We start from the raw sequence: 26,130 nt of genomic DNA, 5'->3' as shown, positions 1-26,130 counted from the left end.
TCAGAAAAAATTACTAATAAATAAGCAGCTGTTCCAGTGAGGTTTCGTTTTTGTCAAAATAGTCAACATTTTCGGTTGATAAAATCGGAACTCATTTTTCTGCTTTTTACCTCTTGTTCGAATCCTCTGAGCAGAATCTCAATCGAGAAACTAAAAAGTAGATTGGCGTACCTTGTAGTATACACAATTAGGGCGGCATTCAAAGGAGCAAGGTACTCCAATCTACTTTTTAGTTTCTCCATGTTTCTTATTTAATTTACAAATAATTAGGTTTGAGAATATCATTAGGATTAACATCATATCATAAGATAGGAAGACTTCGGAACGGTCCACTTCGAGTCAGATTTCTGTAAGGTATGACTATGCTATGAATCTGTGGACCCGTAATGTTAATTGTAACACACGTTTCACATATTTTCTATCGCTCTAATATCTGCAAAGATGTTTTTTATTCTTTATGGTTACTATTTGTATGTATGGACAATGTTGAAACATTATCACACAAGTGACCTATCTTGAAAAACTGAAAAAAAAACTTCAAAAGTGTGTAAAACTTATTTAAAAAGTATTTTTATTCGAATAATTAATGTGGAATTCACAAAGAAATTGTGTACAAAATTGTTAGGAATAAAGGGAAACGTAACATTACTACACTGATGTAGATATATCAGCATACACACTAATACAGTTATCCACAGACGTGGTTTTTTAACCATGTTTATTTCTGATACACTGTAAACTCGGCATTACCCTTTAATGGGGAAAAAATACCCATTATTTGCTGATATATGGAAACGTCAAATAGTGGGTACTTATTCTTTCCCAAATAAAGGGTATTTTATATCCTTTTATATATTCCGGTAGTTTACTCCATAGTGGGTGAAAAATGTCTTGCAACTTCCAATACACTATTTCTTCATCAGAGCAGTGGCTGTTAAACTTTAAGATTTATGAAGATTTAAGAATGACGAAACTAGCAAATCAAAATTTAGATAGTTCCAAGGTAAGTACAGTTTTTATTCCTGTCGTGATCTTATCAAGCGAAATAAATATATTTGACAGGATGCTTTTGCGACCAAATCCATCCCGTTGCATGTCCCGCATATTAGGAAGCAGCATCCTCGTTTGCCATACCAGCCGCAAAATTATTCAGTATTAACTAATAAATCACATAGGAACTATTGTAAAATGTAAATACTTCATTGAATAAGAAGTTGTGGTTTTATTAAGAAGTTGTTATAGTTGATAATTTACCGACAATTAACATTAGAATCAAAGTCAATTTTCATATTTGCAAAAAGAGTAAATCTTACTCTGTTTCTCAAAAAATATGTTCCGGATAGTGGGTAAAATTCACTCGTTAATCTGACGTACAAGCCGTTTACTCTTTAAAGAAAAGGCCCTTTACTCTTTTTATGAGTTAAACTAGTTTCTCTCAAAGAGGGTACTTTTTTACCCTTTAAAGGGTACTTTGATCTTACATTGTAGTGGATTTCTGAGTGGATAGTTTAATCAGTTGTAATTAGTTATAATTTAGTTTGAAATGCACTTTTCGCTGTGAGATTAAAGTATCTTGAACAAGGGTTTCTACAGCCCTCTGATACATGGTCCTTAGCTCCATTCAAAGTAGTTCGATTTATACGACATATTATTTCCCATTTTGAAAATACCGAGATCATGAGTTGAGGATAACTATTCATAGTAAGCTATCACCTTGGGTCAAACACAATAGGTCAAACAAATGGTCGCAGTGATTATACACCCAACACAGGAAAACGTTAGTTTGATGTTCTTGATGACCTTGGATGTAGAACAGATTCCCGAAGAAAAACAATTCGAAATTTATCAGATTTAAGAGCACCACGGCACTTATAGCACAGACAAACAACCGTAACATTCTCAATCGCATTAAGGGGGCGGGATCCGTCATTGATTTCGGAATTATCAAAAGCAGTTTTTTCGTTCAAAATCAAGAAAATTTTCAGGAAAATGTGTTCGCTGTATTCTATTCTCCAACACAGTGACCACATTTTCATTGTATAATTTTGAGTTTTGAACAGAAAAACTACTATTGAAGTTTCGCTGATGACGATGATTACGATGACGGAGCGTTGAACGTTAAAGTGTAGCTTGGACTGTAAAGGGGGTAAAACTTAACGGATGAATTTGGTTTCAGTAACTTCTGTTTTTGCCTGTCATACTATTTCGCTGTTCTCGTCACATAAATTTTGCAATATTATTAGTTTTTATTCACATTTTTGAGGAATTTCAAGTAAAATTAGCGATATTTCCCTAACTGCTGTCAAAATCATGGATCACATATTGACGCTTGGCAATGAGTAACTGCTAATAAGCACTCAGTTCCCAGACAACCAGTAGCCGCATAAAAGTTTTCTGGGTTCGAAGTCAGCATGAGCGTGATTGACCACCCGCAGTTGCTACTTCGTTTTTGCAAGACTTGTAGGTACTTACACAGAGAACCAGCAGACGCTACTCCGCCGAGAGGCTAGAGTCCACGACTACAAAGCAAAGCCATGCTGAAGGTGTCTGGGTTCGATTCCCGGTCGGTCCAGGGTCTTTTCGTAATTAATATTTCCTTGACTTCCCTGGGCATAGAGTAGGTATAATCGTACCTGCCACACGATATACGAATGCGAAAATGGCAACTTTGACAAAAAAGCTCTCAGTTTATAACTGTGGAAGTGCTCACAAGAACACTAAGCTGAGAAGCCGGCTCTGTCCCAGTGGGAACATTAATGCCAAGAAGAAGAAGAAGATCCTCAATCTGTAAGTACTGGGGTCCTCTTTATGGTAACAAATAGCAGCGTCAGCATGCAGGTCAATTTCGGGATGGGATGGAAATGTTGACGTGTTACTTGCTCTATGAAAGCCGAGGAGACCTCTACATTTCCACAAGTAAACAGGATGTTTGGATATGGGAAGTTCGTTTTGGTAAAAGACAAAATTATAATTTCAAATGAATACCTGAGCATATACACGGGCGACCAATACCGATAGTGCGATTACTACGCGAACCGGACATGATCATGGTTTCGTTGCTTGCTCTGACTGACGCACTTCAATTTTGTTTCATCCGCACAACGCGTACCGGACACAATTAATTCGAATTCCGTCGTTCGCCCATAAATGAGTATGCAACAGAATCAACGGATCAAACACCACTGATTTCTACAGGAATAACACCAAACAAAAAATCTCTAGAATTTAGCCCATTTTTTGTGTCAATTTAGTATTAATAAAGTATGTCTTCTGCAATTCGAAAATATGTCTCGATATTTTCTCTGGATGTTTATTTAGATGAAACTCTTGATAATTCTTCCAAGGAACAATCCATGAATGGATCATTAAAATAACCAAAACGGCCGCTATGGAAAGCATAGATAGCGCCACCGTAGTCTTGTGTGTTTGACAGAACAGCAATGCTGTCACAATGTTAAATTCCATTTACAGTGGCGCCTTTGTTTTGATGCGGTGAGCACTTGCAAAAACTACCTTCAATGATCCATTCATTATCGAATTCCTTTCCTAAGACATTCTGAATAAAATGCCTTCGTTCATCGGAGGATCCTTTTAAGAGTTCATTCGAGGTTTCCATCTTTTGTCGTTTTCGGTTTTAGGAACTGGGTCGGTGATCAACACATAAACAAACTAACGTCAAACAAATTGTAGTTCGGTCGAACCTGAATCGGGTTGGGGTTGAAACTGTGATTCAGAACGGGTTGCGCCAGTTCCAACCTAGGTTCAAAAACAAATTCGACATTTGATTCTGGAATGTTACCTTCGTCAAGACACTTCTGCGGCACCTTCCTGAACATGTACGAATATAAGTAACAGAATGTCAGCTTTCAGCGCCACGTTCGGTATTTCGTCCGGCGTCTGAATTTCGATACAAATTTATCTTACTAAGCTTTCCCATCAAACACTTGACAGTTCAACAGCCGACTAAATTGATTCAAAGATCCGTCGATTGTTGCACCGACGCTTATGGAAGTTTAACACAGTGATCAACCGAATATCACCCAATTAAATAGGGTGTGCCGACGTAATCCTACACTCAGAAATAAAAATAGTCACAGAATTACTAAAGTTTATGCATTAATGGCTATTTTCAATCTGCCTCTCTTTCATTCTGCTGTGATTTTTTAGCCTAACTGTCATTTCGACTGGGTTGAAGCCTAGCGATGCTTCAACCCAGGCGAATTTACAAATAGGAATAAAATTTCCTGCAGGATGAAAGAGAGGCAGATAGAAAATAGTCATAAATTATTAAAATTTAGTCATTCTGTGACTATCCGTGTGTCTGAGTGTACTAAATAGGTAGATAAGTCTATTGTTTTTGTTAAATCCAAAAAAGTTGACCTTCTTAACACCAGATTTCATCGGACACCCGATTTAATTTGGCGACTAGTCAGTTGATCGCTGTGTTAAACTTCCATAAGCGTCGGGGCAACAACCGACCGATTTTTTAACCGACGGCATAAAAATTAACACCTTCTCAATATAGTTTTGCTGTGTGCGTTTGAAATGCAAATATCAAATGCGGGAACACAAAATGCGGTAAGATTTTTCACAAGGAAGGCGAAGTCAAATTTTTCTTTTCTTTGCTAGGTTGGCGGTGATATAGAAAATGGTTGGATTTGTTGGATAAATCGTTAAGATAATCGAATCCTTCGTTACTATTCTGCAGGTAGCATTGCATGAAACACGGAATCCCTGAAGAAATTTGTGTAGGAATTATCGGAATAATCGTTGTAGTGTTTGTTGTTGTGTGAACCATGATTAAATTTTGAAGAAACCATATAGATTATGCTGGAGAAACTACTCGACAAAAGTTGAAACAAATTCGTAGATACTTTTATGAGGAACTTTATAAGGAAACCCTAGTTGACAATGAGAAATTCCTGGGATGGTTTATAATAGGTTCTCTGGAATAATTCCTGTAGGAATATTTGAGAAATTCTTGAGACCAGCCGTGGAATAATGTATGAAGGTATCCATAATAAAACGGCTGACCGAATAACTTAAAAATTACACAAGTACTGTTAGTGTTTCCTGGAAAATTTCTTTAACAAATTTCTTCAAAAACTCTGAAACGAACCTGTGAGGATTTTCTTCGACGAACTGTTGTAGTAATTTTGGAGGGTCTAGAAAAATTGATGGAAAAATCTCCGTAGGAAATCCTGGACTATTAGTTTAAAAAAAAAATCAGAATATTTCCTGTGAAAATTATTAGATTTCTTAGATGTCCTGATCCTGAAGCAAACTCTGAAGAACGTTGCCCAAACATCCCTTGAAAAATCAAATGGTTCTGCAAAGTAGATTTTCATTGAAAATAGTTGTCAGGAAAGCATCAATTTTCGTGAAAATGATAGAGGGTTACGTACCCTGGGGAAAAAATGGCGTAGGAACTCCTTGAGGAATTCTTGTAGGGGTTTCTGGAAAACCCTATCGAATTTATTAAAAATATCTGGAATGAGCCCTTGGAAATTTTCTTGGAAGAACTCATGAAGGAATATTTGGAAGTTATGCTAGAGTAACTGCTGGGAAAATCGATGAAAAACTGAAATTGGTGACAAAACGTGGAATTTTGTAAAGATTTGGAAATATATAACAGGGATTACTGTGGAAATAAAAATTAGGTTAGGTATTTCGAATCGAAATTTACTGCAAGGAGAAAGAAAATATTGTCTCAATAAAAGTAGAAACCTACAATAAAATAGAGTGAGTGTGTGATCTTTTGACCGTGACGCTTGCTCCTGCGAGGGCGGGTGAAGCGGTCAAGCAGGATTAATCGTGTTTCGCGCGCAGTGCAGGGGGAGGGGGAGAAAAGTGGCGTGATTCGCGGACTTATTTAGTAGGGTGTGATCCTTTGACCGTGACGCTTGCTCCTGCGGGGGCGGGTGAAGCGGTCAAGCAGGATTAATCGTGTATCGCGCGCAGTGCAGGGGGGGGGGGCGAAAAGTGGCGTGATTCGCGGACTTATTAAGTAGTGTGTGATCCTTTGACCGTGACGCTTGCTCCTGCGGGGGCGGGTGAAGCGGTCAAGCAGGATTAATCGTGTTTCGCGCGCAGTACAGTGGGGGGGAGAAAAGTGGCGTGATTCGCGGACTTATTTAGTAGGGTGTGATCCTTTGACCGTGCCGCTTGATCCTGCGGGGGCGGGTGAAGCGGTCAAGCAGGATTAATCGTGTTTCGCGCGCAGTACAGTGGGGGGGGAGAAAAGTGGCGTGATTCGCGGACTTATTTAGTAGTGTGTGATCCTTTGACCGTGACGCTCGCTCCTGCGGGGGCGGGTGAAGCGGTCAAGCAGGATTAATCGTGTTTTGCGCGCAGTGCAGTGGGGGGGGCGAAAGTGGCGTGATTCGCGGACTTATTTAGTAGTGTGTTATCCTTTGACCGTGCCGCTTGCTCCTGCGGGGGCGGGTGAAGCGGTCAAGCAGGATTAATCGTGTTTCGCGCGCAGTGCAGTGGGGGGGGGGGGGGGTGAGTGGCGTGATTCGCGGACTTATTTAGTAGTGTGTGATCTTTTGACCGTGACGATTGCTCCTGCGGGGGCGGGTGAAGCGGTCAAGCAGGATTAATCGTGTTTCGCGCGCAGTGCAGTGTAAAAGTGCGTTGTATTTTGCGGTAAGCACAGTGCTGCGACGGAAGAAACAGCATTACATCCTGGTAAAATCATTCTTTATTATTATTTACCTACCTATTTCCATATGAAACTAAATACGTGCCAGGGTCGAACATTTAATGTTCGATTCGGGAAGTGTAAAAATATTTCAGATATCCATTTGATATCTGGGTGTTTTTATGCGGGGCTTACTGTATATGAAAATGACCTCAGAATGTGTGTGTATTTACTGCCATTCTTGAAATGGGTCGTTGGAATTTCAGTAGAGCTATCACCTTTCATCTCCCGGGCTAAAATTGTCTGCATATATAAAGATATCGAAGGGTATCAACAAATACATGCATACAATTTTCTTCCATAAAAGCACTGCCGGTCAGTGGGAGGTGGATTGTACACACACACACACACACAAACCTACAATAAAATAGAGTAACCAAAAAAGCTCGTGAAAGTATACTAGGAGAACCCTCTGGAGAAATTACTAGCAGAAAACATCAAACTTTTACTCGAGGAATTTGATAGGTAATTCCTGTAAGACCTGAAGAATAGTCACGTATGGATCTATGAAGTTATATCTAGGGCCTCTAGAATTCTGCATCAGAATCCATTCATAAGAAAAAAAAAGGGGAAAATGTTACTTGAAGCCATTTTGAAAAAAGAGAATTTAGAATTTGAAAGACTTATCAGAGACCTGCATCCAGTCTTCTAATATGTATACAAGAAGGCGAGCGTCGAAATTAAGGCCGCACGGGACGTCATTATAATCATCCTATCCATTTGAAGAAGCAGATCTCAAGTACCACTCAATATAGGGATGTGAAAAATTTATCACTATATTCTATATATGTGGTGCACAATCGATTAAATTTTCAGCTTCATCGGTTCACTGAAACTCGAGATTTGCTTCGGCAAAGTTTTGATGATAATTGTTAGAGTGAGACAAAAGATAGGGAAAATAACACGGTCTCCCGTGTCCCCTTAATCGTTCTTATTTGATGATGGAGAATTTTTGATGCAGCTATATTAACTTCGTGTTCAAACCATTCATAAAAAAGACATGAACGGAATTGGACACTGTCAAAAGCGTCAGATTCCATCTGAGAACTTTACGATAATAGACGACAACTAATCAATTTAAATGGCGATAAGAATGATACCAAAAATATCATCGTAGATCTTTATCGTGGACTGTATGCACCATCAGAATTTATAATAGTAACCAGGTATTGCAGAATTCGCTCTCATTTGAGTATGAAGCACGATCAAAGCAAGCAAAGAAAAACATCCCATTTGTTGCGATCCACGATCGTCATTGTATCGCAAGGTGTAACAAGTCTGATAAATGGAAGCAGCGAGTGAGAGCCCCAAAGAGAGAGCGACGATAAAATCCATTTTTCTCGCTTGTTTACCGTTGGGGATAGGTGTTTTTCTTTACTGGCACGATAAACAATCTACGAACTTCCAATAGCAATAGTGTCCCCCGGGCTTGGAGCATGTTTAGAGGGGTTTTATCATGTACTACTATCCCCCAATCTGATCAAAGTTGTTGCAGTATACGATAAACAGTCTCTCATAATGTGAAGCATGTTATGATAGTTACAGAGCGATACGTAAGAGATTCTCTCAATTTTCTCAGGATTCAATCCCTGATAGTAACCCATACCTAAGCAAACCGAACCAGCTAATCTGTGCACTAACCAACACAAACAACAAAAAAGGGATAATCACAACAGCGCAAATGAAACAACAGAAAAAAAAATGTTTCTACAATTATTGCAACTTACTCGTTCTTTATTCGACTACCTATAAAAATATAGCTCACAATATGTTTCCTTTTGCCATATCAGGAGAAAACTGGTGTTGCACATTATGCCAGTTATTATCTGAAACCAGCTCGCCGCGGACAGTAGTGGATCGACTCCGATGCTAGGAATAAAACTCTTACAAATAAAACAGAAAACAAAAAAATATAATGATATAAATGAAGAAACATCGATCCACCTCGATGCCGTTCATGCATTTTCTGTATTGTTGCTCTGCCTATCACTGTTTCTCTCTATTTTCTTCGTTTATAAATAAATTAAGCTATAGATCATGAAGCGATGCCCAAGAAATCTTGAGGGTGAAGCCATATTTTGACCATGGAAGTTGATCTGAAGCTAAAAAAATGTTCACGTGTACACTATAAATTCAGCTTTAACGGCTAACATGGGATCGCGTTGATGCTTCAGCTACAAGATTTCTTGGGTATGGATTCCGAAAATTTCCCGCACCTGGTTGGCTTGGCGGTGACTTATTGCTCGAAAAAAAAAAGAAAATTGCTCGGAAATCAAAACTGGAAAGGTTATATTATTCGCACGTCTAGGTTCAGCTTTACTTTACGTCGTCGTATGTTTGCTTTATGATATTGTGCCATTTTTATCGGTTTGAAGATAGATGAAGGTGGAAAAGAAAATTAAACAAATGTGAAACCAAAGTCTGCGTTTGCCACGAAAAATTGCTACGAAGATGTTCGCTCTTTCATACTAGCTATCAAATACAAGATTGGCAAAAATATACTATATGTATATGCACACAATGGGTTTCGTGGGTGGTGGCTTCTAATTTGGCTGATTGAAAAACGAAGCATTCTAGATAAATAACGAAAACCAAAGAGGAAAAAATACACTTCTCAAGATACAATAATATATACCGCGAGGAGAAAGTAAAAATCATAACTTTTGTTAGGATACGGAGAATTGCGTTCCCTTATTCTGCAACGCCGTTTCGCTTCGAGGGCGGCACCAGATGGGATGGCAGGGACGTCGGTAGTTCGTTTCCGTCCATTTTCACGTTGATTAAATGCATCGCCAGGGCGAACTCTTCGATGTCGAGGAAACCGTCCTGGTCGTAGTCGGACAGTTTCCAGATCTTACTCAGCACGTTGTTGGGCAGTTTCGACTTGATCAGTTCGGATTTAGCCGCTAAAAATAAAAACGGAAGGAATGTGTTAATTGAGTTTTAGCGTAGAAACAAACAGACAATTATCGTCGTCGCACTTACCAGCACCAGAGATCTTGCCATCGATCGGTTTCAGCGATTCGAAGATTGGATCGGTACGTTCCCGGTCCCGATTGCAAATCCAGTCCACCTCACCGCAGCCGGCATCGATGCCTTCTCCTTTACGGTAGCCGAATGGTGATACCACGTCTTCCACTCCGTCGAAAGCTCCACCTGTTAATTTAAAACAATAGAAGATACAAGTTATATTATAGCACATTGCAATGAGTATATATAAATGGTGAAAACGTGAAAAGTTAATTCAAGTGATTTTGGGTGAAATTTAACATTTTTTACAGTTTTGCATGCAGTTTATTAAAACTAAATGCAAAAAAATAGTTACGACGATGAACTTCACAGGTTCGGGTACACAAATGTTCTATCAAATGTGATTTTAGTGTTGAGAATTTACTCGAAATTTATAAACAATGAATCTTTTACTTTGGGGTAAAAGATGTGCGAAAATTGATGCCTTGATGAAGTAATGATTCGTCGTTTGAAAAGCAGCTCTGGATGAGATCTCCGAACCCGCATATGCTTATTAGATCCTTACCACTACAATGTTTAAGAAAACATTCAGTTAGTTTTTCAAGAACATCGCACTACACGCCTAAATGTAGGCAATATCCTATGGAATAATCACAGAAAACTGAGTAGTTTTACGAAATTCCCAAATTCGTACAACTTTCGATGATTGAATCTTCCTCGGGATGAATTTTCAGGTTTTTGTCATGTGCGTTTTGTCAGGTGTAGAACTAATATGTGGAAGTCTTTCACTTCCACATGGATCGAACTTCTTAGAAAATCAGCAATTTTTCACTTCTCTAATGTGTTCAAATATTTTTTTAAACATTTTCAATTGAAATGGTAAAGAAAAAGGGCTGTATAATATTCTAACAAAGCAGTTTTTACTGAAACCAAATAAAACCTAAATCCAAACCCAAAAAAGATCTAAACTTTATCGTATATTAGAACGATCGTCTAGAGCATGTGGTGGAGTTGCTAGCATCATTCATAGGCGTATAGACATGAACTTTCGTTATTTGCAACCAAAATTATTGAAACATTGGATGTTTCTGTTGAAAGACTTGGTCGTAGCTTGGTAAATATGCTTCCATAGCTGCCTATTTGCCATTTCAATGCACTGGACGGCAAGTTAATTTTCTTAAAACTGACTTGCGGAAATTGACTAGCAATAAGCCTATTTTTGTCATTGAAATCTTTGATGCCAACATCGCTCGTGGAACAATTCTCAAAGCATTTCCAACGGAAGGATTTTATTTGAGGATTGCTCTCCAGGATATTTCGCGATTCAATACTCTGAGCGCCCTGATGTTGTGTCAATCGACTCAAGTCAGCTTTGTAGCTAACTAGTTATCCATGCTGACTTTGATTCTGATCAAGTCTGTGTTACACTGCAAATATCACATGAAGCAATTCTCAATCCTGAATACTGCCGTTATACGCATAACCGCACAACCGAGAAAAAACGCGGTAAAAATTTCTGCCTTGTGTTGATCAAGGTTGTTATAAAATTAAATAAATTCGTTGCAATATTATAAAGAGTATGGTGTTTTAGCTCTTGTACGCGAAGCCAGAATATCTGCGAATCCAATTGAATCGTGTCGGAACATGGGAATGTTAGCAGCTTCAAGAATAATGAAGAGCATTTTTATTGAAGAAATGCAGAGTATACTTTTCTAATATTGGTGAGATTGTCCCCTGATTATATTGGGATATATTTCGATTCACAACCGATTCTTTTTATGCACATGCAAACAATTTTTCCGTTCGAATTTCGAAACATCATGCAGAGAATGTAACATAATTTGTCGACAAAAAGTGCAAATATGAGGCATTGCATTTTTTTATACTTTTTGTACGGCCTATGAAAGCAGTGTTAAAAAGAGAATCGAGCTGAATTTCAATATGTAGAGTTTGGTTAGTTTCTTGCAAATAAGTAGATCAAGATGTTTATCAATTTGTTGTATAATGGGAAAGGGACGGAATAAGTTTTTATCTTTTTCAGCGAGTGAGCAAAGACGCTTAAGCCTAGGTTCAAGAACCAGGACAAGAGGAATAAATGTCTGTGTCCCATCCCAGGAGAACTGAAGTTTACAACTGGTCGGTGTTCAGACAAACCGGACTAGATGATATTGGGTTCCAAAGATACGATGAAGACTCCTTCAATTCGTATATTTGTGGTGCTATTTCATTATTATAGCAAATTATGGAAATATGTTGATATTTCGAATGGGGGTGACCCATTTCGCATAAAGACGTTTCGCATAAGGACGATTCGCATAAGGACGTTTGGCATAATGGACGTTTCGCATAAAGCAGTTTCATATAAGAACAGGTTCCATTTTAAAGAAGGCATATAATTCTCTTTATGCCAAACGTCCATTATGCGAAACGTCCACCCTTAATATTATGCGAAACGTCTTTATGCGAAACGTCCCACCCTCATTTCGAATTCCTGAAGCCTTCCTGAAACCTTTAAAAAGCACTTGATCCAGTATGTCTGAACACCGGCCAACAATGGCGTGTGTATTAAATTTCTTAGCTACGACGCTTCCAACGTTTACCTCTAATCCTGAATCTAAACGGTTGGTACGGTTGTCCCCGTTTCTTCCTTCATTTAATTGAAAATGTTTCACCTATCATGTTATTCATTCCGAATAACCTGATCTTGGTGATTTTTTTCAATTATCTTCAACTCCGAAGTCTACACAGTAGGCCTGGCCATTTTAATATTTGCATTATATAGTTAATATTCTGCAAATATTAATGCTAACAAGAAAATTAGGTATTTCCAGGATGCTTTTCAATATTGGCTGTGCAAGCACTTAGAATAGAATAGAATATAATAGAATAAGACTAGGAACAAGTTGGATTCTACATAGGATTTCAAGCCAACGTGAGAAGAAGATCTTTGAAATGATTTTTTTTTTTTCAAAGCCACAGCTGCGTGCTTAAATATTTTGTTGGAGACTAGCGCTTTGAATGGTATAGTGTGGCAGTTATCCGTATAACGCCAAAGTTGTATCAGTTTAGAAACCAGACAAAAACCCTGAAGAAGCTTCTAGCCTAATTCATTTTTTGCCCACTCATCAAATTTTATGTGTGACAAATTTAATTCTTTCAGACTTGTTGAAGGCAATTCAAATGGTCTTGACATAGAAAAAGCATTCTACAGTGTTTGGCATGGAATTTAGATTGTAAAATTTAAAATAAACTTGAATTTCCAACATACATTGTTAAAATAATCCAAAGTTAGCTGTCAAACCATACACTTGATTAAAAAGCTCAGTAATAGCAAATTTTGATATGGAAATCTAAAAGTGATATTAATAATCAGCAACAAAAACAAAACGTGTGTGTTGCGTTACGGCAATCTGACTCATGATATCATGAGTCCAAATCATGGTGTATTTTTATAAGTTGAAAAAACTCTGAAATCATGATATCATGAGTCATAATCTTGTTTTTCGATTCTGATTTCTACCCGTGTGCAAAAATCAAATTATGCTGTGGCTCAGATGCTCCAGAAATAAACTTTTTATATTATCTTCGGATCTTTTATCTCTTATGTTAGTCAATATCTTGATTTGATGGTCAGAATTTCACTTCTGCTCGGAAACTTTCCCTTACTCGACATTCCGTATCTCGATATCGAAATAGAGAACTAGGGTAAATGATCCATTAGTTGTGGGTGGTAATCGACGTATTGGCTTGTTGATACACGGAATATTTGAAAAGAGCGTTCAGATTGCCTTAAAACTGATGAAATAACACTGAATTGCTAAAACATTTCTTACTTGTACCAATAGTTGCGGTAAAGTGTTCCTATAATGGAGGATCCCATAAGAAAACAACGGATACCGCAACTATAGCAACACAAATGAAAAATATACCGCAACTAAAGGAACAGGGTACTAATAGTAGAGGTATTATTTTTTACTGACATGCCGTGGGTTACTGCGATGGAATCATTTTTCTCATAAAGTCAATGATCCTTACATCCCGTTACAACATTAACATGTACATTAATTGCGCTTCTTGAATTTAGGTGGTTAAATAATGTTGAATCATGCTTACTACCACCACTATTGGTACATCTACCCTATTCTAAAAGATAGTTTTCATGGCTAACTCGATGGTCCCTTGGATCGCAGTTGCACTGGTTTTGTGTTCTGTAACTCGATACCTCCCCAACTCGATATCTCCCTAACTCGATGGTCCCTTCGAGAACTCCACCTTCTGACACCTATAAAAACTGATGTTTATCAAAGCAGCATTCTAAGACCAGTATTGTACAATATTTTCGCATTTGATTTAATATGTCAATTTTTATTGTGAATGACACAGCCGCCAAAGTTTGAATATTTTTGATTATTAAATGATATAGATAAAGAAATAAAAACGAGTTTTTTTACAAATAAGTTAAACCATTAAAAAAAAACCAAAGCCATTAAAAAACCAAAGGCAAGCCAAAAATCGAAAATACTTAAGCAAATTTTGTTTCTTTTTCACAAGTTGCATTGATATGATAACGGAACTTATTCCATTTTTAAGATATAACATCGTGTGACCCATTAAATAATTTCATCCAATGTTACAACGCTCCTCGTAAAGTTATGCAATTTGTTTACCATGATATTCAGAGCACCTGATATTTCCATTGAAAAAGCAATGAATAATTGGAGATGCATTTAACGACCGGCAACAGCGCAAATGATGCGTATCATTTATCTACTCAATCGAGGGCCAAATCGCTACTGATGCGTAGCATATGTTTTTCACGTGCGGAAATCAAATTGCATCAAGTTCAATGATATCTAGTGGCTTGGCTATCCGCGGCATTCACGTGAGCAAAGTCAGGCATACGTAAGTTGAGCTAATGGCTGTTGTTGATGGCACGGTGCCAGCTTTCTGTTACAATTCACAAACTTCGTCAGACTGTAAATGTTTTGTTTGCGGCAAGTCAACACATCGCCCCCTCACTGTGCTTGATGTCGGTGTGAGATTGGAGCAGTGCGGCAGAAATCGCATCGACAGTATTCTGTTGGACTACAAAGCGATTGAGGATCGATATTGATTTACTCGGTGTGCCTATCGGCATCATTCGTGTCTGACAACTTAAATTTGACCATCACCATAGGTCGACCTTTGGAAAAGTTTGGACTTTATGATCTATTTACGGGAGATTCTGCTAGTGCCGAACTTGAGAATTGCGAGGAGCATTTTAAAAAGCTTTAAAGCTAAAAGGGTTCCACTTTGTTTCTTTAGGAACTTTGCTAAGAAATTCCTAACAAGCTCACTGTGAGTCTTTTTAAGCAAAATTAAAGGCCTATATAAGATCCGCGAGAATATGGTGAAACATCTCAGAATCCAAAAAATATGTTACATACGATAGCCAGAAAATTCTACTAGAGGGACATTTGTCATTCTTTTTTCGTGTTCTAATTAACTCACAATTATCTACATGATTAACATCATAGACATAATAATATTGGTAACCACAAGCAGATCGCATTACGATAACATGCATCAGACAGTTGGGATTTAAGAAAACATTACCATGACTAAGTTTTTAGGAGTTTTATCGTTGTCCTTGTAAGACAAGCAAGATGAAGTATTAAGTGTAAGTTTTAATAAACACTACACAGTCTTCGAAACACAATTCATTATTGACAAATTTGGCTAGCAAATAAGATTAACCAGTAGCACTTATAGGTGTCTACAAAACCTTTAAAAGTGGATTTTACTGAAAAGACTCTTTTCAATGTTCAATGTTCAATCCTCGATCTGTTAAGATCGAATGCATATCTAAAAAAAACCTCAATAATCAACATTTGAAATCAAAAAGCATAGATATTTTTACTGAAATTACTACCACTTGAGACATTCATTTTGCAGTGATTATGATCTAGAGTGCAATGTCCACCACAGCTGTTGGTTGTCCAATCAAAGTGATATTGATAGCTCGCAAGTGATATTGATAGTTTTAATACATAAGCTATCAGCTGATATGATTGATTTTGAACTCTATATTATAGTGGGTTTTTGTCGGTCAAATCTTCTTAAAGATGCGCGTATATATTAAGCTCACCCATAAAGAAAAGGACATAGCTGCCGAAAATACAGCAAGTTACCTAAGTAAAGCCTACGTTTTGGTTTCTATTGCGAATCTTTATAGGATAACTGTTCCATAGCTTATCTTATGCATGCATAGTTTCGTCTATATATAAAAAAAGAGATAGAGGATACTTCGCTTCGATCCTTAATTATGCAACATAAGAATGCTAGGACGAATTACTCAACATTTTCACACGCATCGAATACAACATATTGTTGCTATGCTAGAACCGCAGAACCGCGACATCAGATTCCATTGGCCTATTTTCAGCATTGTACCCATTAATTGCAATTGATTTAAACTCGAGTGATTGCACGCAGGCACAAATCGAAGGTAGAATTTGTTAGTGACTATTTGCTAGATTGAGCACAAGTGCACACGAGACTGACACGGACGAGTGCAGTTGCAGCAAAAACCGCGTCTCGTGTTTTCATTCGATCTTACTCAGGGGAAAACCACTCTGCTGCTGAAAAGCCGGCATTTTTTTTCTCTGAGCGGTAGGTTCTCTTGTTTGCCTCGCGCGCATGGCAAACCCGTTGATGACGATGATGGAAACGACGCACAGTGGTACCGCCCAGAGGCCGTAAAGTTCTTGTTTTTCACTTCCATTGGATCAATTTTGATCTTAAGAATGAAATTTCAAGGGGCCTTCCTCAGCCGAGTGGATAGATTCCGCGGCTACAAAGCAAAGCCACGCTGAAGGTGTCTGAATTGTATCAAATTATTGATGACCACTCTGTACAACAATTGAAACCATTGTGCGACGCCGCCGTTCGCTCCCCGATGATGGTTTGTTGTCGCAGTCAGCCGCGGTGGCGGATATATCCAACTTGAAGTTCTATTTTTATGGCGAACCCATGACCATACTGTCTAATGAATTCGCGCGCCGCATCGTCGCTCCAAGTTTTCTTTCCGTTCGATGATGTTCCCGCGGTGAAGCTGCTCTAGTTGAAATTCTCCGCATCCGTAGCGATGCGATTGCGATCTTTGAAATTAGGCAAGCTTAAATGGCAAAATGACTCTTCATGCGAATGCAGGAATGTCGCGATCTCTCTCTAGAAACGTGGCAGATCCATCAAATGTGATAATTGGGTTAAGTACCGAAGCTTCCAAAAACCGCCATTGTATGACGAGCGACAATGAATGGTATCTTGCTTTCACAATGCTGTCGATGGTTATGGGGGTAATTGCAGTGATTCTGACTTTCCGGACTTTGCGGATGAATCAGCGGAAGGTGCGAATGACTCTATGGCAGTGTCATTTAACATAGGGTTACGAATCATTTAGAAATTGTCACATGGACGATGAGTACTACAGAAGTGGATAGGAGATATCGACCATGCGCTGCGGATTGCTCGCAGTCATCAGAGAGAATCGCCGCCTTTTGTAACTGTATGAGCAGTTGTACCGCACTTGCTAATGATAAATACTTGTATGGACGCTGACGGATGCCCGACTAATCGATATTCACGATCGAGATGATTACGAGATGTGCCCGGTGCATTTCCAATGCACTCAACCAGACAACCAGGATGTACATATAATATATCATATTTTGCATTATACGATGTTTATATGCGCAAATATTCCTAGCTTAGCTTAGTATAGACTGACTACACATATCAAAGTTTTTTTTTTCATTTCGTGATTGATAGAAGTCAGTGAGAATGCACAAAGAATCAACTAGAAGTTTGGCTGGGATTGGCCTTTTTTTGTAGAGTGCATAATTAAATGCCTCTATTTATACAGCGTCAAAAACGGCGCCGGCCACGTCTTTGCAGTGAGGTGAGAGTGTGGGAAGGAATGTTAGTGTGTAACCTTTGCTATTTGGAGACCGTGTTAAGCTCTGTATCTCTACAAAGGTTACTGGGAGGGATGTTTGCTAATGGGGTGGATCGTTTGGTTAACGGGATTCACTTTGATAAATGATTAGACCATGATAAATAATTGTTTGTGAGATATAAACATGCTTATAAATATGATATTTTCAATTGATATAAAAATTTTCCAAGTAGAAGAAAATCATGTCGACACTTGTAGTGACGAACGATTCAAAGTTTGTTGTACAAAAAGCTAAACGCAGCCTACAGCTGTCAGGCCGAAAGCATGTGTTATCATATTTTACTCATTTACTCATTATGAAAAGAAAAAAACCTCAATTGGCTGGACTATTACAGAACACTCTTATGACGACACTTACAGTGACGAACCATTCAAAGTTTGTTGAATAAAATAAACCTTCTGCAAGTCTACACTTATAGTATCAAACCATTCGAAGGTAATTAAATAACAAAAATAGAGGTGAAAAGAAAGGGGTGTTTTGAAAATAAAAAAAAATAAATGCCGAAACATGCCGTGACGAACCATTCATAATTTGTTGAAAAATCATATTTACGTCCCATCGTTGTAACGATTAAATGTGGAGTCATACATATTTTACATTTGAAATAAAAGCTTGAAACGAGCTCAACAATTGATCATTCATCCCTGACTGAGCAGCCACAATCCACTTTCAGCTTCAGTTATAGCATACAGACTCTGCTCGGAACGAAAGCAAACTCGAGCGCTTGGGCCTTGGTATAGTACTTCGTATAGCCCAGTGAATAGTTTGCGAATCGTTTCGCAAACCGAAAAAAAAACTCGAATCGATCCGGGTGCTCGGAAACGAACTGAGAAAAGAAAAACAAAATCGCTCCGAACAAAATCAAAGCGAACTCGAAGTTCTCTAGAAGTGAGCTAGAATTATCTAGCTTACAGACCTTTCCAATATTGGCAACATCCATGTTTGTCTTCTACCTCCGTTTTAGGCGAGAATTTCTGTCCCATTTCGACAACAAATGAAACATTATTTCCAATCGCATTTCAACATTTACGGTACTAGATGCAGACATCAAAATTTCAGAATTCGATTTTGAGGAAATGTTTAGAGGAAATCACAAATAAGTTATATTCTTGATGCACGCATCGATAGTTTTGAATTTCAAGTTGGTTTTGGATTTTGGTTTAAATATGTTGGAATTACCTAGAATATTTTGATATACAAATGGAGGTTAAGGGGTCTATTTTGAAATTCGAGCAAACTCACGTGACTCGTCTGTAGTCGTTGTTGATCAAAGTAAGCATGCATATTTCAGATGTCACCCGTCGACTCCCATAGTAATCCAGTCACATAGAGTGACAAATGTCGATAAACTCGAGTGACAGAGCTAAGTCGAGCGAAATTGTTCGTCAACAATGACTCCAGTAGAGTCGTTTTTGATCAACTCGACTTATAAAATAGGGCCCTAAATGCAAAGAACTCATACCACAATAGATCAATTAATGGTCGCAGTGGTTCAAATCCCAACAAAAAAAAATGCAAAGAACTTTATAAAAAATTAAAAACAAACATGGGGGTCTGTTTTGTAAGGGGTCTATTTTATAAGTCGAGTCGATCAAAATGACTCGACTGGAGTCACTGTCGACCGAAAATTTCGCTCGACTCAGCTCTGTCACTCGAGTTTTTCGACAGTTGTCACTCTATGTGACTGGATTACTATGGGAGTCGACGGGTGACATCTGAAATATGCATGCTTGCTTTGATCGACAATGAATACAGACGAGTCACATGAATCTGCTCGATTTATAAAATAGGCCCCTAAATTGAGCACATTCATGTGACTTGTCTGTAATCACTGTCGATCATAGTAAGCATGCATATTTCAGATGTCACAGTAGAAGTATTAACCTTAGAACGCTAATGTCGCGACCTGAGACGAGACTCGCGGAGACGGTCTTCTTTTTCTGCGATTGCTGAGTTTTTTTTTCTTATTCCACTCAGTGTTTTCATCAATCATGCGTTCGATTCATCTTCACCTTAAAACTTTCACATGAACATCTCAGCAAAAAACTATTGCGTTTGCATCACACCGAAGCATACAAGGCCTTTTAAGTGAAATTCCATGCCAGCAAACGTAGTAGATATTAGAAATAATAATTCTGGTGTTTAGATTTATCAGTATCTTTGGAAAAAACTGTTCCGCTGACTGAGGTTTTTAATAACAGTTTATTTTGAATACAATATTTTCACTTTTCAGCCAAAAACGACAGGCTGCATTTGACGTTTCGTGACAGCGGAATCTGGGCTGCATATGACGTTGAGATTTTTCCTCTTCCCGAGTCTCTCTCAGGTCGCGACTGTTCGTGTTACCTCACGCTGACAGCGTGAGTACTGAGCCTCAAAGTGTCAAATAAATTTCAAAAATCGTAACAAACGATCCTGTACAACATTTCATTGTACAAACAATGAAAACGTATTGTTATAAGTAATAATAATTTATATCACTTTTGTGAAGGCAGCACCACTACGTTCTACTGCTATTCTATTGATGTCAGCCTCCCATAGGAATCCAGTCACACAGTGTGACAACCGTCGATAAACTCGTGTGACAGAGCCGAGTCGAGCGAAGTTTTTGGTCGACAGTGACTCCAGTCTAGTCTGTTCTGATAGTAGAAGCATTAACCTAAGAATGCTAATGTCGCTACTGTTCGTGTTACCAACATCTAGTTTGTCACGCGCTGACAGCTTGAGTACCGGCCCTCAAAGTGTCAAATAAATTTCAAAATCATCCACTACAACATGCCATCGAACAAACAATGAAAAGATACAGTTAAAGGTGATAATAAACTAATTCAGTTTTATAAGAACAGCGCCATTAGCGTTCTAGTATTAATATTTCTATTGTTTTGTTTGACTCGACTTATAAAATAGGGCCCATAATGTGAAATTGATCTTCAGGATATAATGTATTACCTGTTTCAGTTTGGAGACTATTCCACACAAACACAAAAAAGTTTTCAGCCCAATAATGTGAAAGCGCTAGTAAAATAGTAAGCTAAGAAGCAAGCTCTGATCTGGTTGTGAAGTAACGACATAAAGGAAAGATATGAGATTCTGTGAAAAATCATGAAATTCAAGTCGTCATACGACAACGGTAGAAGATGTTCCGAAATTGGTAATTTGGAACCCTATCCGAACCTGTTATCGAGTGTCCAAAAAAAGTCAGAATCACTTTACCGTTTTGTCTCAAATTCCGAACAGACTCATATTCCGAACACTCGGTTTTTGTATGGCGGTGAGGTTGAAATATTTCGCTGAAAAATATCATCAAATTACCCAAAAATGGCAGTCAATTACATCACAATTTTATCATCTTCCAATCTATTTTATACATCGGGAGTAGTGATGATTCTCTAGTTCGAGACCAGTAAAACTAGCTCAGATAAATTTATTTGCGAAATTATTCATTTGAATACGATTTATTCGTGCTTTTCGGAATTTGAATCAAGGTGTTCGGAATATGAGACAGAATGAGCACACTGTTCGGCATTTGAATCAAAATGTTGTTCCATACTTTTACGTGAAAACAATACTAAACAAGTTTAAATAAATATTTTTATCAGTACACCCAACAGCTAACAGTAAGACATTGTGAAGAAACTAAAATTTTCATAAATATCAGTTAATTTATGCCCATCAGGTGCATTTGAAGTCACTGTTGGCCTTAAGTGTTCGGGATATGAGTCAAAACGGTATATTGCTGTCTGCATTTGAGGTGCAAATCTTGACTAAATGTCCTCCAAATGCGGTAACACAAACCAATCAAAGGACTCCTAGCAACGATTATCTAAATCACCGCTGACCTAGATAGAAAAACCTATCTTTGACATCGCATTTCTTGTGGGAAATCTTACCGCGTTTGATATTTGCGTTTCAAACGCACACAGCAATATTTCATGACATGATATTTAACCCCTCTACCGGAAGCTTCATTTTTACCGCTAAAAAATATTCAAATTGCGATAACTTTTTTGTTTTTCGATAGTTTTTGCACCATTCTTTCACAAGTTCTCAAAAAACTCTTCTAGTTTAAGAATATGTGTCGATATTGATAATTGGTCATCGGAATCCGGAGATATTCCAAAATTCCTTGGGGAACCGACGCGTTGCCATAACCCACGTAAATATCTCAGGCTGCAGAATTTGTATCATATTCGGATATTCACTCTTAAAAATGATATATTAATGTGAGTCTGTTGTGAAAAAATGAAGCAATTTGGAGCAGCCGTCTATGGTCAGGTACCACCCTCGACAAATAAAGATCTTGAAACCTCATATCGTAATTTTCAGATTTCTCCAAGAATACTGAACTGATTTGAATGATTTTTCAGAGTAGCTCCTTATTACATGGTAGAATATAGAACACATTTTGTTTTTTTGTGATAAATTGACCAAAAACAAAATGGCCGCCAAAGAAATTTAATATGTTAGAGGGGTTAATCACTTCTGGATAAAAAAAAATGAATTTTGAGTCATCGAAAGGAAAACCTTTTTTTATATCCCTACCGAAACGGTATCTTGTGACCATGTTCCCAAAATGACCACAATAGTATCCAGACTGAAACATAGGATACATTCTATTGAATGGATCAATGATCCATAGATTAAAAAAAAAAAAATTGATGGAATTCGTTGCATGTCTCCCATAACACAGCGCAACAAAAATGACGAGTTTGCGTGTCTCAAGGATTAAATTATGTGTCTCTAGTAGATTTGGGGTTGCTGAATCTGATGCCATTCTCAGAAATGTTCCAGCACGTCACAATTTTTAGCTACAGGTCACCAAAGTTGCACAAAACACTGGTTTTATGGATGTTTACATAAATTATAAGGTATAATTTATCAAACTTTTTTATGATCTTATCCACCAAGCATGCATAATAGGACTCAAACTTTCATTTTAGATGTAATTTGGTTGAAATTGCCCGTTTAAATTTAGATTAAACCAATTTTTTCAACATGCTTGCTATCTCCATACAAAATTCTTCGTTTCTCTTATATGAAAAAATACAATACTTTTTTAAACCATCAAAAAATAACTTTTCCACATCGAAAGTATTGTAAACTTTGTTGATAAGTATTGTTATACACATAGAGTTTGAATTGAATTAAGCAAATAAATTGCCTTACAAGCTGGCAAACTTGCATGCAAGTTGGCTAAAATAGTCAATTTTGGCATTTTCAACTGCCAATATCTCAAAAACTAAACGTGCTATGATATTTTTGAAAACGGCAATGGATTCAACAACCCTTAATTAAGTGTATAGCGGTATTTTGTTGTTTGAGACAAAAACGTGTTCCGCAGTGTAATTTTCTAAATACCCAATGTACCTCAACAAATTTGAAATCAACTCCGGCATCATTATCGAATTCAAAATAAAACTTATTTGAGATTTTTCCTGAAAAAAATCTCACCAAAACGATGGCGAAACTAAAGAATTTTGAAGCTTTGATGTCGGCACTCAGTACTGTAAAGGTTAAATGTTGAATTTCAGTAGTTATATAAAATAGCGATACATTCATCCAAAACTCAATTATTGTCACATCAAAATCGGACAAGTTTTCCCAGAGACAATAATATAAGTGAGATTGTACATTATGATGTCACATAATAATCAAACAATAAAAATGTTCAGCTACACCTCCTAAATTTGTCCATTTAGACCTCCAGGAGCTATTGTGAAAATTTGAGCGGAATCCGTCAACTTAACTCTAAGAGAGGGCTTGAATTGTGTATGAGAAAAATCGCTGTAGAAGATGCATTTCTCTTACTTATTATATATATTTTTTTAAGAAACACCAAATTATACCTGGGGAAACTGAAATTCGATTTTCCACCGGGCCAGGTGTTCGGCCGCGAAGCAAACAAATTGACTGGATCGTCTAAAAATCGTCTCTCGGCTGTTAAACCCGGTTGATATCGAATGATCAATAAAAATACAGCAATCCAATGAAAAGCCTATTATTAAAACACACAATATTTGTGATGAAAATATTGACGTTGCTATAAATTAACGACTAATCACTGTCTCTGAAGTGGAAACATTCAATGTGGCATAAATTTAAAAACTTTCAGACATTTTAAGATTTTATAGGGTACTGGAGGCCAACTTTCAAGATTAATAAATTCGGTACAAAAATACATCATCAAAATACATTTCCGAAATTGATTCGTATTGATATTTCCAAAACATTTTTTGGTCCTAAATAAAAGTAGGAATGGGTAACCAAATTGTATAAGCCCAATTATTATGATGAATTTTACGGCTTATGCATGCGGTACGAGTGGATCTACCTCTATAATGTGTCGCAGAAAGTATGGACCCGGCTATACCAAATTTATTGAGCAATAGGGAAGATTTATTAAGCTCTTAGCTACTAATTTATTATACACAATGAACTTAAGCCTACTTAAACTTTATGGGTATCACAGATTTAATCACAGACAGTAAGTCGAATTTAGAACTAAATTAACCATATTCTAACGGGGGCCTTCCTTAGCCGAGTGGTTAGAGTCTGCGGCTACAAAGCAAAGCCATGCTGAAGGTGTCTGGGTTCAATTCCCGGTCGGTCCAGGATCTTTTCGTAATGGAAATTTCCTTCCTTGGACATAGAATATCATCGTAGCTTCCACACGATATACGAATGCGAAAATGGCAACTTAAGCAAAGAAAGCTCTCAGTTAATAACTGAGCAATTCCACCGAACATGACGATTTTTTTTTTTTTAATTTAATTTTTGTATTTTTTGAATCGCCTGAAAATTTGCATACAGATTCTTTATGACCCAAAATGCCATTTTGAACCTTCAGACCGCCATTTTGAACCTCGCCTTATTTTTGAGAAGGGCGTATCGGAAAATGCATAGCAAATCTTTAAAAAACTGTAACTCGAAAACGGTTTGTCTGATCGATTTGAGATCTTCTACAAAGTTGTAGGTATTGCTTAGGACTATATGGAGAAAAATATGCACGGTAAAAAAAGTTACAGATTATTTTTTATTTCAAAAACAAAATTTTAAAATCGATTTTCTCCAGAAACGCAGTTTTGATTTTTTTTTATTTTTGGATATGTTTTAGGGGACAACTTATGTGATTTATTGCACAATGTTTCAAAATGGAAGAATTGGAACCGCTCAACTGTGGAAGTGGTCTTAGAACACTAAGCAGAGTAGCCGGCTCTGTCCCAGTTGGGATGTCAATGCCAAGAAGATTATTTGATTAGACAAGACTGAGAAAGTTAGAAGAAAAGGGGTATGACTTACAAAAATCTGCTTATAAGAAAACAAGTTCAATGTTTTTTCAGCTATTTTTCATTCTGTAAAAAATGAATGAGAGCTAAATACTAAGTCAGTTTTCTACGAATTATGTTCCTTTTTTTCGTTGAGCGGAAAAATTTCCTAAAATTATCGCTGCGATGGTTAGAAACATTTGTCACTTACACCCCTTTGCGTTTGGGTCCCTCAATTATAACAGGTATCATTCAAAATTTCCTGAAGAAAAAAAAATATATATTTGTTCGCTCGAAAAAAAAATCAGAATCAACGGTTTCATATTTGGAGCATGAGTACATAAAATGAAATTGACTTACCTTTCTATTAGTCAGACAGGAATTTACTGTACAATATAAATTGTTTATCGAACATACATACAAAAAGTTGAAACAAAATATACACCCATTATATGTTTAGACCAATATGAAACCCAAATTTGGGATGATTTCCACAGCAATTACCCCACAGTCACAGATCATCAACCACATTAAAAAAATGTAAGCATAAAGTGATAACAGGGCAACTTCGAAGTATGTAGTGACTGTGCTTACATCTAAACAAACCCTCAATTCAACACAAATATCAGACTAGCACAAGCATGCCCACAATGGAACGCCCCATCACCAAACTTGCGCGCACCAATGACCAAACAGCGAAGCGGAAATATCACGAAGGACTCATGAGAATGGTAAAAATAATGTCCATACCATAACGGCGCAGCAAAACACACAACCATAACGTGATCCGCGGGCTAAGCCGGGTCCGTTTGGGAAAACTCACGTGGTGTCAATGTTAGAAATCCATCTGCAAGCAGGAAAAGGCACTTTAGCTAAGGACGGCTAAGGACAATGTTTTGTGTATAGGGAGGCAATGTGTGTATGGTTAAAGCACTGGTGTTCAGTTCCTATTATGGACACTTTAGAATTGAATAGCAATAGGTATAACGCTAGATAGAATAATATTTTTGATATTATGGTGTTACAACACTTAAATGAATTTTACTAGAGCAGTTGATTTCAAAAGCATCATTGTAAGCAATAATTTAAAAATACTGGACAATAAATTTCAAAATGTCAAATCTGTTTGTCTATATAACTAGTTTTGTGCACCCACAAATTTGCTACAAAATAATGACTGATATCAAATACATTA

At 37.4% G+C, this 26,130-nt stretch overlaps 1 protein-coding gene across 2 annotated transcripts in view; it reads right to left on the bottom strand.

The window, feature by feature from the left end:
* Positions 1–8,405: 8,405 nt before the first annotated feature.
* LOC5573319 (EH domain-containing protein 3) overlaps positions 8,406–26,130 on the bottom strand; it is a 61,608-nt gene continuing 43,883 nt past the window's right edge. Inside the window, exons 2-4 of one of the 2 annotated variants that reach the window (XM_021837753.1) lie at positions 25,759–25,782; positions 9,689–9,859; positions 8,406–9,609 (exon numbers count right to left, since the gene is read on the bottom strand). In XM_021837753.1, coding sequence (XP_021693445.1) covers positions 9,395–9,609; positions 9,689–9,859; positions 25,759–25,782 — 410 coding nt within the window. In that variant the 3' untranslated portion in view covers positions 8,406–9,394. The remainder of the gene's footprint in view (positions 9,610–9,688; positions 9,860–25,758; positions 25,783–26,130) is intronic. The other variant, XM_001654488.2, reaches the window with a different exon arrangement.

Source organism: Aedes aegypti, chromosome 1, assembly GCF_002204515.2.
Source record: "Aedes aegypti strain LVP_AGWG chromosome 1, AaegL5.0 Primary Assembly, whole genome shotgun sequence".
NCBI lineage: Eukaryota > Metazoa > Arthropoda > Insecta > Diptera > Culicidae > Aedes > Aedes aegypti.
The sequence above is the reverse complement of the archived record's forward strand: the minus strand, read 5'-3'. Positions and strand labels throughout refer to the sequence as shown.